The sequence below is a fragment of the Benincasa hispida genome, chromosome 6 (assembly GCF_009727055.1).
Source record: "Benincasa hispida cultivar B227 chromosome 6, ASM972705v1, whole genome shotgun sequence".
In the NCBI taxonomy this organism is placed as follows: Eukaryota; Viridiplantae; Streptophyta; class Magnoliopsida; order Cucurbitales; family Cucurbitaceae; genus Benincasa; species Benincasa hispida.
In genome coordinates, this window is record NC_052354.1 from 52,859,908 (window position 1) to 52,873,108 (window position 13,201).

Below are 13,201 nucleotides of genomic sequence, written 5' to 3' on the forward strand. Positions count from 1 at the left end.
GCCAAGAAAAAAACAAAAAGATAATCGTGAATTGTCTTTGTTTTGAATGTAGAAAATATATAATAGTAAATTACCAAATGCTTTATTTATTTATTTATTTATTTTTATTATAATTTCTTGTTTTCTGGGATAAAATTGAAAGGGAAAAAAAAAGAGGAAAAAGACAATTGCGAATTGACTTTATCTTGCAACTTGTAATTTTCTTGAGCCGTGCGCGACCTTTTTTTTTTTTTCAATGAACATTATATTTTTTTCTAAAACTTTTAATGAGATCAAAATCATTGGCTAACTTAATTAAATTTTAAAAAACAATAAATTTAACTGCTATGTCAATTTTTTACTATAAACTTTTAATTTCATCTCAAATTTAGATGTATTAGAATCTCAACACAAAATCTTATTGTTCGAATAATAAAAAAATTATCACATAATTCTCTTTAAATAAATAAACAAAAATAGAAGAAAGACAATAACATAAACAAATAACTCTATTTGATTCAAATGTTTCTCTTTAAGGTTACATTAATCCACATATATAAATAAGTCCTATGTCGTATATGAGAATTATGTATTAACAATTTAAAAAAGAAATTCAAATAATTGTCTAAATTGATTTTTTTTTAGAGAAATCTAAATTGATATTTCTTTTATATTAATAATCCTAAAGAGTCAAAGACTCGCTTATTTAAGTCAAAACTTACTTGGTAAAATGCTAAATATTCAAATTTGTCATAATCACTTCTCTCCATTATACAGAAAAATTGTGCTTTTATAGAACATTCTATCATCGTATTGTTTTCTTTTCTTCTCGAATGACAAAACAAGAGAATGGGGAAATTTGGGAGATTTTTGTTCATTACTCAGAAAAATTGTCAGTTTTCATCCTTTCTCCACTGAGATGAAGAAGACGAGAGATGGGGAAAAGGGTGCGTCACATTAATGCAATAGAATTGATACGATAAGCCTTTCTCCAATCAACCAATTGCGAACCCATTTCAATATAAGGTCACAATTCTGTGTCAGAAGAAGAAAACAAGACGCGTCTGAAGAAAAATTACAAAGAGGAAGGTTGTCGATGGCACTTTCCGATTCCACCAATGGCGATGAAGAATCCATTATCACTCCCTTGCTTGCTCAGAAATCATTTGCCAATTCTTCCTCACAGGTTGCTCTTGTTGGGGCTGATATCTGCCCCATTGAGAGCCTTGATTACGAGTGAGTTGAGTTTTCTTCTTTTCCCCTCTTTTGGGTTTTGAATTTTGTTTAATGGGTTTGTTTCTGCAAAGCCTATTTCTGGGTTGGATGAAGTTTGAGCTTGGTTGGTTTCCTTTAGATTATTCCCTTCTGGGGTTTGGGTTTTTTACTCTTTTATTGATGTGGGGTTTGTTTGAATTTTATGTTGGCTCGTTGGTTTCAGGATTTTTGATAACGAGCTCTTCATGCAAGATTGGAGGAGTCGTGAGGATTTCCAGATATTTCAATACTTGGTTATGAAGTGGCTTTCATGCTTCTTGATCGGTTTGATTATGGGTCTTGTTGGATTTTTCAACAACCTTGCGGTGGAGAATATTGCAGGGAAGAAATTTGTGGTCACTTCGAATATGATGCTTGAGGGCAGGTACTTACTTCACTTTTCTTCTTTTGTGCTTCTGTTGATTGAAATCTTTGCAATCTTTTCTATTTGTTTCAGTGGAATTTGGCTCAAATAGAAATATGATTGATGTTACTAGGAAAGGAGTTTTTTTGGTTTTGAGTAGTAATCTCATGGGAATTAAGCTGTTTGAATTCCCCACCTCACATGTTCTTAGGGTAAAAAAAAAACTTAGCCAACAGACAAGCATGTTAACTGGCTTAAGCTTTGAGTTTTGAAAGAAAACTGTGTTAAAGGGAAGGAAAACTATTTTCCTAGATATTGATGGAAGTCTGAAAGTTCTTTCAGGTATGGGATGGCTTTTCTTGTTTTCTCTGTTTCCAATTTAGTTCTCACCCTATTCGCATCTGTCATTACGGCATTGATCTGTCCCCAAGCAGCCGGCTCAGGTATACCAGAAGTAAAGGCTTATCTGAATGGCGTGGATGCACCTGGAATATTATCGCCCCGGACGCTGTTGGTGAAGGTGAAACAGTTCCTTGCAAATTTTTCTTCCTGAGTTTCAGAAATTTAAACCTTGATCCATCAGTGCTTGTGCTTTTAGTTGTAGAGTTTCCCTTTGTTTCAAAGTGTCGATGACTCGATAATGATGTGGAATGCCCCTTTTGCTCTTTATTTCTATCAAGCAACATGACATGTTTGGTTGAAAGGAATTCTTGATTCTTTTACCATTTCAAGAAAATTATCTCTTTTTTCCCCCCCCTTAGAGAATCTGTTGATCATTCTATATAGTTCTGAAGTTACTCTCAAGTTCTCAACGCCCCTTTAACAAAGAGCTGAGTAATTTTTGGTCGTTTCTCTTTTGCAAACTTTTCTGGCATGTTATGAAGTGGTGGGCAGGCTATTCTTTTTGGGGCTTCTTTAAAACAAATTGCTAGTTTAATTGTTTTGCTATGTGTTTGGAACAGGAATTGGATTCATCAAAGTCTTTTGATACGCCAATATTATGTAGGTTACTTTTATCAATTACGTTATAGCCTCTCAATTTCATTCTCAACTCTAGTTAGAACTGGATGCCTGGTTTGAGGATATTTTTTGTGACTGACCTTGAAATATTGAAGCTTTGAAACAGCATTCAACTTGTGAAATAGTTGGGATTTTTAGGGTTTTAAATACAGAGTCTCATGAAACATTGGTTTGATTGCAGATTGTTGGCAGCATTTCTATTGTGTCATCATCTATGATCGTTGGAAAAGCTGGGCCTATGGTACATACAGGGGCATGTGTTGCATCTTTGGTAGGTCAGGGGGGTTTCAAAATATTTGGCTTGACATGGAGATGGCGATACCATCTCAAGAATGATCGAGATAGGCGGGATCTTGTAACGTGTGGAGCCGCTGCTGGAATAGCTGCTGCTTTTCGTGCTCCTGTTGGTGGTGTGTTGTTTGCTTTTGAAGAGATGGCATCTTGGTATGTATAATGGCCTAAGAAGCATGGACACTTTAATTTGGCTAGCGTGTCCGTGTTTGATACGTGTTGGATACTTGGACATTCCGATACTTGTTGGACACGTATCAAAAACTTATTAGTGCAATAGATATGTTAGACACTAGTTGTACAAGGCCAAAATAGGACCAACATTTGGTAGACATGCATCAAACTCTTCTTACATATACTAAGTCAATACATATATGACAAAAATAATAAAATTTGAGAGTGAAATACATCAAATTAATTTTTTAAGCATAGAAATAAATAAACTCAATTCCTTTAAATTTTCTTCTTGTTTAAAAATGATATATATGTTAAAACATGTATGTTTTAATATATGTGTCTTTGGCGTGTCCGTGTCCTAAATTTTAAAGAAATGATGTGTCACCGTGTCAATGTCGTGTTGTATCCGTGTTTCATATTCGTATCTGTGCTTCTTAGATAATGGCTGGGTATTTTTCTTGGTCACTTTTCCATGCTCCCTCAATGGACATCTTTTCAGTTATTTTTTTTATGCATTTTATTTATGTTCATGGCCTCCTTCTAATGTCAAAAAGGCTTGTTCTATCTTGGAATAACTCAACAATTTCACATTTGCTCTAACCATGTTAAAGTTTGATTGTACTGATGCGGACATAACCCTCCAAGATCTTGGAATTTTGGGAGATATCTTTCAAGTTCGTAGGTTCAGGTCCCTATTATTTGAAATCCTTGGTTTCTCCGGAGCTTGCTTTTGAGTGAGTTAGCTTCACAAGGTTCGTGGGTTATCCAAAAGGAAATGAAAAACCACAACCCTTTTAGATTTGAAATTTGTATAGCATTGGATCTTAATTTTCAATCTTTTGACCCAAAGATGATGTACAGCTTTCTTCAGAACATCTGCCAAATATGGAAGAAATCGTAGCCATGAGCTGCATGATTGTTCTTATTCTAGTCCGTTATCTAATATCGTTATCTAGTTCTTTATAGTTTATAGTGATTTAAACTGAACACATTCTATATCTTAGGAGCTGTGAATGCTGTGTTAGCATATTTGAGTGACCTCCTCGAGTTGATTATTGTCACAGGTGGAGAAGTGCCCTTCTGTGGCGATCGTTTTTCACTACGGCTATAGTTGCTGTGGTCTTACGCTCACTGATTGACATTTGTTTAAATGGATTATGTGGATTATTCGGTAAGGGGGGGCTCATAATATTTGATACCTACTCAGACTTTCCCACATATCACCTCGAAGACCTACCTCCTGTATTCATTCTGGCATTTATTGGAGGCATACTTGGAAGCTTATATAATTATCTTTTGAACAAATTTCTTCGGATTTATCATCTCATACACGAGTGAGTTCCCTTTTTCTTGTTTATTAATGCTATAAAGTATTTCAAGTTACAATAAGTTGAAAATGATGTACTTCAAAAGCTTCATTCTCATTCTCAACATTTTCTTCTCTCCAGGAAAGGCGTTATTTACAAAATTTTACTGGCTTGCTCGGTCTCAATTTTCACATCCTTCCTTCTTTTTGGATTACCGTGGTTTGCATTGTGCCAACCTTGCCCATCAAGTGCTCAAGAAATTTGTCCTACGATAGGTCGATCTGGTAACTTCAAGAAGTTTCAGTGTGCTCCTGGTCACTACAATGATCTTGCAAGTCTCATATTTAACACCAATGATGATGCCATAAAAAATCTCTTTAGCAAGAACACGGACTCCGAGTTCCAGTTATTATCGATGCTCACATTTTTCATTACCTGTTTTTCCTTGAGCATTCTCAGTTATGGGACTGTCGCACCTGTTGGACTGTTTGTCCCTGTTATTGTAACTGGAGCTTCTTATGGTCGTTTTGTCGGAATGGTTGTTGGTCCATACACAAACCTCAGCCATGGCTTCTTTGCCATATTAGGTGCTGCCTCATTTCTCGGGGGGTCGATGAGGACAACGGTTTCTCTCTGTGTTATTATGCTTGAATTGACCAATAATTTGTTGTTGTTGCCTTTAATAATGTTGGTTCTCCTTATTTCCAAAACTGTAGCTGATGCTTTCAACAGTAATATATATAACTTGATCATGAAAGCGAAAGGATTTCCTTATCTAGAAGGCCATGTTGAGCCATACATGAGGCAGCTCACTGTCGCTGATGTGTTAACGAGTCCACTTCAATTATTTCATGGCATCGAGAAGGTTCGTAATATAGTAAACATTCTCAGAATGACGAGCCATCATGGATTTCCTGTCATTGACGAACCTCCTTTGTCCGAATTCCCTGTTTTATATGGTCTAATTCTCAGAGCCCATCTTATCATGTTGTTAAAGAAGAAAGCTTTCTTGTCGGTTCCAATACTAGGATCGGAAAGTGAAGATCCATGTAAGCTATTCTCAGCTGATGATTTTGTAAAGATGGGTTCGGGTGATGTTGAAAGGATTGAAGACATACAATTGACCGATGAAGAAATGGAGATGTTCATTGATCTACATCCGTTTGCAAATACTTCACCTTGTACTGTCTTGGAGACAATGTCAGTCGCGAAGGCTCTCGAGATTTTTCGAGAAACTGGTCTAAGACACATGCTGGTGATACCCAAGGTCCCTGGAGTGAGTGACTTTCTTATAACTTTTCCGATCTGATAAAAGGCTCATTATTTCTTTACATCTAGGGAAGAAAATGAAGTAGAATTGGGCGTCATCGACAATAGTACCGATACAAAATTGCTTTGTTTACCTGCAGTCCCTAAATCTTCGACTTGAAGTTTTCTACATATACCAAGAGAATGTCAACTTCTCTATCCACTTTTTTGGAAATTTTTATTTTTGGAATGATTTTCAATTCAAACGAACTTTATGTCAATGCTAACCTGACTGCCTTATCGCAGAGATTGGCCGTGGTTGGTGTATTGACTCGGCACAACTTCATGCCAGATTACATTCTCAGTTTGCATCCATCGCTAGAGAAGAGCAGATGGAAAAGGTTGAGAATCAAATTTCACTGGAGAAAATTCTTCTAGTGCAGCAGTATCAGACATATTGAAAAGGCAAGTGATCAACTATCACTAGATTCACTATTATAGGGATTGTTGGAACATCTAAATATAGGAAAATTGAGTAAAAATCTCTAATGTTCCATATTCTGGATTTTGGATGTTTACCTTCTAATTTGAATAAGGAAAATCTCTAATGTTCCATATTCTGGATTTTGAATGTTTACCTTCTAATTTGAATAAGGAAAATCTCTAATGTCCCATATTCTGGATTTTGGATGTTTACCTTCTAATTTGATTAAGGAAAAATCTCTAATGTTCCATATTCTGGATTTTGGATGTTTACCTTCTAATTTGAATAAGGTATGAGTATTGAAAATGTGAGAAATAACTTTAGGTTTGGTTAAATTGTAAATTTAGTCCTAATAGTATGGAAAAAGTTAGAATTTAGTTCCTATGGTTTTAAAGGTTAAAATTAATGTTTATGGTTTGATAATACCTCATAATTAGTAATTAGTCCTCCTATTATAGGGATTAAATTTGCAATTTAACCCTTTGTTTTTTTTCTCTCTTACAGAAAATATATGCGCATATAGTTGGTAATATTTACCGAGAAAGATGAAGGACGTGCTATAGAGTTGTGGCATTTTTTTTTTTTTTTTTTTTGACAATATGTGAGGTGAGAGATCGATAGTACATATTTGATGTCAATTGAGTTATGTTCATTTTGGCGCGGCATAATATTACCATGGAAGTCCCTAATTTTAATTGTATTCTTTATGGCAATTCCTCATGTAACCTTTCTTTTACCCTCTTTTTTTTCAAAGGGCTTTGTTAGATGATATATGATTAAATTTACTTTTATCCATCAGCTTAAGTTTTTGGATCTACAGGTGATTTAAGATGGTATCAGAACAGATGGTCTAGGGAGGTTGCGATGTTGTTTCCTCTCCAATTAATTAATTTTTATCTTATATAATTAAATTTACCTCTACTCATCAGTTTAAGGTTTTGGGTCAATTGATGATTTAAAAAGCTTTGTAATAACTTTTTTAGGTGTTGAACGATATGCCAATTGTTTATAGATTTAGGGTGTATTTGGATTGCATTTTCAAGTGTTTAATTTAAAAAATAATTCATTGGAAAAAATTGAAGTATTCGACAATTACTCAAAATAGCTTTTAAAATGTATTTTCAACAATTTTTATCAGAAGTCTTTAAATAAAAGTAAGTTTTTTGAAAAATAAGTAAATTCAAATAGTTCCTTATAAATTCCTCATAAATAGTTCCTATTGTAGGGATCGTTTATGAGAGTTTTATCAAATCATGGAAACTAAATTTTAATTATAAACCATAGAGATTAAAATTTAATTATAAATCATAAGGATTAAATTATAGGTTTCTTCAAACTATAGAGATTAGATTTGAGATTAGATTTGCAATTTAACGTACATTTTGTTTTAGTGTGGTAAGAGATTTTGGAGAAGATTTGAGAGGTGTTTAGATTTAATGTTTTCTGGTGGGCATTGGTCCCTCGAGCTTTGTGTAATCATCAGTTTGACGTTATTCTTTAAGATGGGAACTCGTCTCTTTTATGGGCTTTTTTTTTATCCTCTAATACGTTCTTTCGTATTTCCACCTAAAAGTTCTAATTATTATTATTATTATTATTATTATTTGAAGAAACATAAAAGTTGTTTCTTAAATTTTAGGGGAAAATATACTTATGAAAAAATATATTTAACAATAAAATATACTTATTAACTATGAAGTGAACAATAAAATATGTTTTTCTTTAATGGTAAAAGACTTTTGAGTATGACTAAGAAGTTTGTGGTTTAAATTTATTTATCTTAGAAAAATCCTATTTTTTGCCTCACAAATCTAATTATGATTAGTTTATTTGCGAGAAAATGTCAATGAAAAACTAAATCATGAATTTGATGAAGAAAAGAAATAATATATTTAAGAAAAATGGAACAAATTCCAAAGATAATAAATTGAGATAGGATGTAATCTCTCTCTTTAGAATTTAGTGGATCTCTATACATTGCTTGAAGTTCAATTAAAGTTGAGGGCAGCAATATCAATAAGTTTGTGATCCAAGATCCTAACTTTCAGTTCCACACGAAATATTGCACTTGAAATAAATCTCAAGAATATTATTTTTATTATATAATTGAGGTTGAAGAAATTAATTTTGTTTCATATCTCTTAATTAATTAATCAAATTTTCTCCAAAAGAGATGAAATGTCTCTAGTTGTAATATCTTTTTCTTTGATTTTTCAATTTAATGTAGAATTCACTAACTTATAAAAGACTCTGACCCCCAATTCTTAGGATTTTGAGTTTTAGACTTTCAAATTTAGGGCATGCTTATGGTTCTATAATCAAAATTGCTTTAATCATAGTGATTTTCATTTTATTATTCATAATTCATAGAATATTGTTAACTAATTTTTTGGGAACGCTTTTAAAAAAGTCTCATCTTTCTTATTACGATTGATTGGTTACCTTAATCATTCAACCTTCGACATTCTTAATTTTTCAACTTTTACTTAAAAAAACATTTATTATTTCTATTCGTCTATTTTAGTTCATGGGCTTTCAAACCTACTTTACTCATGTTTGTAAACCCTTAATTACAAACTATCAAAAGATATCCAACTGAGTAGGGGACTTCCAAATACGTCTATACATATATTCATCAATATTTATGTCAATATTAGACAAAAAAAAATTCTACATCTCTACTATGTTATACATTATATAATTTAACGTGGACTATGTCACTCAACATATCACATAAACAAAGTGCACAACTTGAAAACGAAAAATTTGTAAATTAATTTAAACCAAATTTATAAATCTAAGAACTTAAGAATTCTTAATTAAGGTACCGGTGTCTACAAGCATCACTTTTTCCAAGCAATGTTACCACCATATTATTCAACAAAATTCATTAAAATTAATCAATCTTTTGAATTCAATTACATCGATTTTGGAGGAAGGAAGAATTTAAAACCTTTTTCTACTGGCAATCTCTTCAGTCTCTCTTTCCTCAGGCACTTGAACAGGAAAAAGCTTTGAGAGAGCTTGAAATGAAAGGTTCAGCCATGGCAAGTTTCGGCTGCAATCTCCCTTGCCTCTTGCTACTTCCAGCAAGCCTTCTTCTTCTTTTTTTCTTTCAGTTTTTTTCTATTCCACCATTGTTGGACCTGTCACGAGCAACTGAAGCCTTTCCACTAGCGTCTTCTCTCTTTCCCACAACTTCCATGAAAGAAGGCAACAAGCCCATGAAAGCTATATTCATCAAAGTAAGAATGGAAAAGGAAAAAAAAGGCTCTCCCCTTTTTCTCTATAGTGTTTTTGCTGTTGTCAAATTTTCTCTTCAGTTTTCATTTTGGGGGTTATGAAACAGAAGAAGACAAGCTTGAAGATGATTGAAGCAAGTTTGGCTGAAGCTCGAGCATCAATCCGAAATGCAGTTCTATGGAAAAACTTCACATCAGAAAAGAAAGAAACTTACATTCCCAGAGGCTCCATTTACAGAAATGCTTATGCTTTTCATCAGTTGAGTTCACCTACTGGGAAAGGAACAAACATATGAATATATGATATAACATTCGAGTAATTTGATAAACTATTTGAAGTGTTGGGATTGTTTATTACTAATAATAGAAACAAACAAACAAATCATTGCAGAACTATCTTATTTAGAAAACAAAAAACAATATAATTATCCACCACTATGCTTACAGTATATCCAAAATGTTATGCAGAAGCCACATAGAAATGGTGAAGAGGTTCAAGGTGTGGAGTTACAGAGAAGGAGAACAGCCTCTGTTCCATGACGGTCCATTGAATAGCATATATGCCATTGAAGGCCAATTTATAGATGAGTTAGATTGCAGCAAGAGCCCCTTTAGAGCCAGACATCCTGATCAAGCTCATGTATTTCTTCTTCCTTTGAGCATCACCAACATCATTCATTTCATTTACAGGCCAATCACTTCCCCCGCTGACTACAGCCGTGATCGTATGCACCGTGTGACAACTGATTACATTCAAGTTGTTGCCAACAGGTATCCATATTGGAACCGAAGCGATGGTGCTGACCATTTTGTGGTTTCATGCCATGATTGGGTAAGATTCTACAAGTTATCAAGTCTTTGTTTCTTCTTTTTCTAATGCTTCCTCCTTTAAACTTCTATTGGTGATTTCAAGGCACCAGAAATCTCGGATGCCAACCCCCAACTGTTCCAGAATTTCATCAGGGTAGTATGCAATGCAAACATCACAGAAGGCTTTCGTCCCAACATAGACATTCCACTCCCAGAAATCAACATCCATCCAGGAACATTAGGGCCACCGGACTTAGGCCAGCCGCCAGAAAGCCGCCCAATTCTAGCTTTCTTTGCAGGAGGAGCTCATGGATACATCAGGAAGATCTTGATCCAGCATTGGAAGGAAAAGGACAAAGAAGTTCAAGTTCATGAATACCTTCCTAAGACCCAAAATTACACCAAATTGATTGGAGAAAGCAAGTTTTGTCTCTGCCCTAGTGGCTATGAAGTGGCAAGCCCGAGGGTGGTGGAAGCTATCTATGGTGGTTGTGTTCCAGTGATCATTTCTGATAATTATTCATTACCATTCAGCGATGTTCTAGATTGGAGTCAGTTTTCAGTGCAGATACCTGTTCAAAGAATACCAGAAATAAAAACAATCTTGAAGGCTATCTCAGAAGAGAAGTATTTGAAGATGTACAGAGGAGTGATCAAAGTAAAGAGGCATTTCAAGATCAATAGGCCTGCCAAGCCATTCGATGTAATTCACATGCTACTTCATTCACTGTGGCTTAGGAGGCTTAACTTTTGCCTTCCTCATTGAAAACAGCTCTGAATTGTGAGTTAAGGATGTGCGATTGAAGGTTTCATCTATCTTTTCAATGTCTTGTGACTTCAGCTACCTAATTGTCATAACAAGGCGATTTGGCAGTTCAAAAACCCATTTGCTAGAGTTAGAATTAGAGATGACTCGGTACCTTGTTAAACATCAGTTAGCATTCTTTCAAGTTCCTGATCAAAATTTTCATCGGCATGGCCTTCTAGTAACAGTTGCTCTGCCTCAACTGGAACAAGCTGTTGGTCGAGTCCAGTTTGTTCATGAAAAAATCCTCTTTGAATGTTCCAGTCCTCAGCAATCTTTTCAACTGTATCTCCAATCAACTTCTCATCTTCTGCTATGTGCTTTATGTCGTGAACATCCACTATCTCACTTGCTTCTTTATAAATAAATTAGGTGCCAAGACACAAAAGGCAGAGAAATAAGTGGGTAAAAATAGTCAGAGAAACAGTATCTACATCAAAGACCGTAACAGAGAATAGAAAGATCAAATAAGACTACTCACAAATGGATAACAAAGAAACAGGTCGGAAGGAAAGAAGTTACCATATAATGCAAGTTTTTTGGCCTCCGAATAATCTGTTGACATCTTTTTTAATACATTTGAACCAACTTCCATTCCCTGCGTATTCAAGAATAAGAAAAATTCAAAGACGAGTTAGATAAACAGTCGATAATAAGATGGAACTATTTTCATGTACAAAGTTTCAACAGTTCATAATACAAGTTAAAAAGGTATAAAATATAAGTTTTTGTACTTTTCACTTACCAAGTCCATATGGATATAATTTTCTATCGGGGTATCATTAAACAACCTAGTCATCAAAGATAAAAAAAAATTAAGGATGCTATAAAGATATCATGACAAACACATCATATATCTAGAATAAAAAGAGCAACCGCTTGTTTCTCCAACATACTTGTTATAGGCTACTTGAATGCGGGCATTTTGCAATTCTGTTAGTTGATTCACTGTTTCCAAAGCAGCGCTCTCCTTCATGTCCACAGATCCAAAGAGAAACATGTTCTTTTCTAACATTCTTTTCACCACAGAAGATGCCACTTTTACATTATTTTCTTTTGCATCAACAACGAGTTCCTTCAGTTTCTTCAACTCTCCTATAAAAGATGAAACATAGTAAAATAACCAAAAGAGAATAAGTAAAGATGATATCAAAAGACATCCACTCAAACAAATTAAGCAAAACTTACATATCTATTACATAATCATTAAAGAAATAAAATGCACTTATATTAAGAATTTTGAAAAATCATACCAATAGACAGGTAGATTTTGTAAGAGGGCTTAAAGGGTTGTGTCTCATAAAGGCAGTAAAGGCAATAAAGGCCACCTAGTCTGTGTGATAAAGAAGCAGTACTGAGCATGTGACCTGTAAAAAGTATTAAAATTCTTGTTAATTCCACAAACAAGAAGCTAACACTAGCTTTGTTCATCATAATTCAGAAGAAATATCAAATTGCCAAGAAATTAATGCAAAAAATGACCAAGTTTATCGTGGGAGAGCCTACTAATTGATTGGGCATAGATTGATTGCATAAAGAACGCCAAGTTGGTAGAAGGAGCAGCCTCAAATATGTAAGTGAATTTTCTTCCAACCCATACTTTCTTCATATCAACAAAAGATGTAAATCCAGACTGTAAACCACCAAACCTCATCAGGGGTTAAAAATTCAAAAAGTAACAAATATTTTCAATATGTAAGTTAGCACAAACAGAATAACTTCAGAGCTACCTCAGCAAATTCATTGATCAACTCATCAATATCAAGCCTAAATGGGGCGAGATCCATTGCATCAACAAATTTCAGTCTTTTGTGAATTAGAAAAAGAACATCACCTCAATGCATAGTTCTGCTACCCAAAATAATAATAAAAAAAAAAAAATAAAACAACGACAGATTAGAGAATAACACAAATACAAGGGGTAAAAATCACAACCATATAACCTAGCGAAAACATACCAGAGTACGGACTTGGAAGGGATGGAAAGGGGCGGCGAGTTAAAAGAGATGAGACAGAGACAAAGAGAGTGGGCGGCGGCGGCGGCGGCGGCGTCGGTGACGGCGAACGTGAATGAATGGTAAGGGGGAGGCGCTGCCTGTGAAAGGGGAGAGGAGATGACACAGTTCGGAGAATGGAGAAGCTCGAATTCGAACTACGATGGGGAGAGAGGTGCACGTGCGTTTATTTACACTATTTTTGAGGAGAAATTTTGATTTCCCA

The 13,201-nt window shown here is 34.5% G+C and overlaps 3 protein-coding genes across 9 annotated transcripts; 2 read left to right on the forward strand and 1 right to left on the reverse strand.

The window, feature by feature from the left end:
* The first annotated feature begins 772 nt into the window (after positions 1 to 772).
* Positions 773 to 6,105, forward strand: LOC120079830 (putative chloride channel-like protein CLC-g). Of its 2 annotated transcripts, none has more exons than XM_039034246.1 (7): positions 773 to 1,219; positions 1,418 to 1,618; positions 1,940 to 2,117; positions 2,799 to 3,061; positions 4,150 to 4,419; positions 4,534 to 5,668; positions 5,947 to 6,105. In XM_039034246.1, exons 1-7 carry the CDS (start codon positions 1,098 to 1,100, stop codon positions 6,076 to 6,078), a joined length of 2,301 nt encoding a protein of 766 aa, XP_038890174.1. In that variant the 5' UTR covers positions 773 to 1,097; the 3' UTR covers positions 6,079 to 6,105. The 2 variants fall into 2 exon arrangements, with proteins under 2 accessions (XP_038890174.1, XP_038890173.1); XM_039034245.1 differs by having other exon boundaries at positions 773 to 1,215.
* Positions 6,106 to 8,971: 2,866 nt separating this feature from the next.
* Positions 8,972 to 13,201, reverse strand: LOC120079795. Of its 6 annotated transcripts, none has more exons than XM_039034197.1 (9): positions 12,940 to 13,200; positions 12,712 to 12,829; positions 12,488 to 12,614; positions 12,235 to 12,348; positions 11,878 to 12,076; positions 11,727 to 11,772; positions 11,504 to 11,579; positions 11,097 to 11,336; positions 8,972 to 9,542 (listed from the first exon to the last, which is right to left on the reverse strand). In XM_039034197.1, the coding sequence occupies exons 2-8, from the start codon at positions 12,766 to 12,768 to the stop codon at positions 11,101 to 11,103; spliced, it is 855 nt and encodes a 284-aa protein (XP_038890125.1). In that variant the 5' UTR covers positions 12,769 to 12,829; positions 12,940 to 13,200; the 3' UTR covers positions 8,972 to 9,542; positions 11,097 to 11,100. The 6 variants fall into 6 exon arrangements, with proteins under 6 accessions (XP_038890125.1, XP_038890120.1, XP_038890127.1 ...); XM_039034192.1 differs by having other exon boundaries at positions 8,972 to 9,639; XM_039034193.1 differs by lacking the exon at positions 8,972 to 9,542 and adding an exon at positions 10,614 to 10,748 and having other exon boundaries at positions 12,940 to 13,199.
* On the forward strand, positions 9,117 to 10,972 carry LOC120079796 (probable glycosyltransferase At3g42180). The gene is made up of 4 exons (XM_039034200.1): positions 9,117 to 9,369; positions 9,474 to 9,625; positions 9,835 to 10,198; positions 10,280 to 10,972. Exons 1-4 carry the CDS (start codon positions 9,154 to 9,156, stop codon positions 10,940 to 10,942), a joined length of 1,395 nt encoding a protein of 464 aa, XP_038890128.1. The 5' UTR covers positions 9,117 to 9,153; the 3' UTR covers positions 10,943 to 10,972.

Excerpts from the sequence above, each read along its gene's own strand:
- LOC120079830 (XM_039034245.1), top strand. The coding sequence starts at position 1,076 with ATGGCACTTTCCGATTCCACCAATGGCGATGAAGAATCCATTATCACT. Across the intron at positions 1,619-1,939 it reads AATATGATGCTTGAGGGCAG|GTATGGGATGGCTTTTCTTG; the intron begins GTACTTACTTCA and ends AAGTTCTTTCAG. Across the intron at positions 3,062-4,149 it reads TTTGAAGAGATGGCATCTTG|GTGGAGAAGTGCCCTTCTGT; the intron begins GTATGTATAATG and ends TTATTGTCACAG.
- LOC120079795 (XM_039034197.1), bottom strand. The coding sequence starts at position 12,768 with ATGGATCTCGCCCCATTTAGGCTTGATATTGATGAGTTGATCAATGAA. Across the intron at positions 12,615-12,711 it reads TGATCAATGAATTTGCTGAG|TCTGGATTTACATCTTTTGT; the intron begins GTAGCTCTGAAG and ends GGTGGTTTACAG. Across the intron at positions 11,773-11,877 it reads ATTCAAGTAGCCTATAACAA|GTTGTTTAATGATACCCCGA; the intron begins GTATGTTGGAGA and ends TTTGATGACTAG.
- LOC120079796 (XM_039034200.1), top strand. The coding sequence starts at position 9,154 with ATGAAAGGTTCAGCCATGGCAAGTTTCGGCTGCAATCTCCCTTGCCTC. Across the intron at positions 9,626-9,834 it reads AATGCTTATGCTTTTCATCA|AAGCCACATAGAAATGGTGA; the intron begins GTTGAGTTCACC and ends AATGTTATGCAG. Across the intron at positions 10,199-10,279 it reads TGGTTTCATGCCATGATTGG|GCACCAGAAATCTCGGATGC; the intron begins GTAAGATTCTAC and ends GGTGATTTCAAG.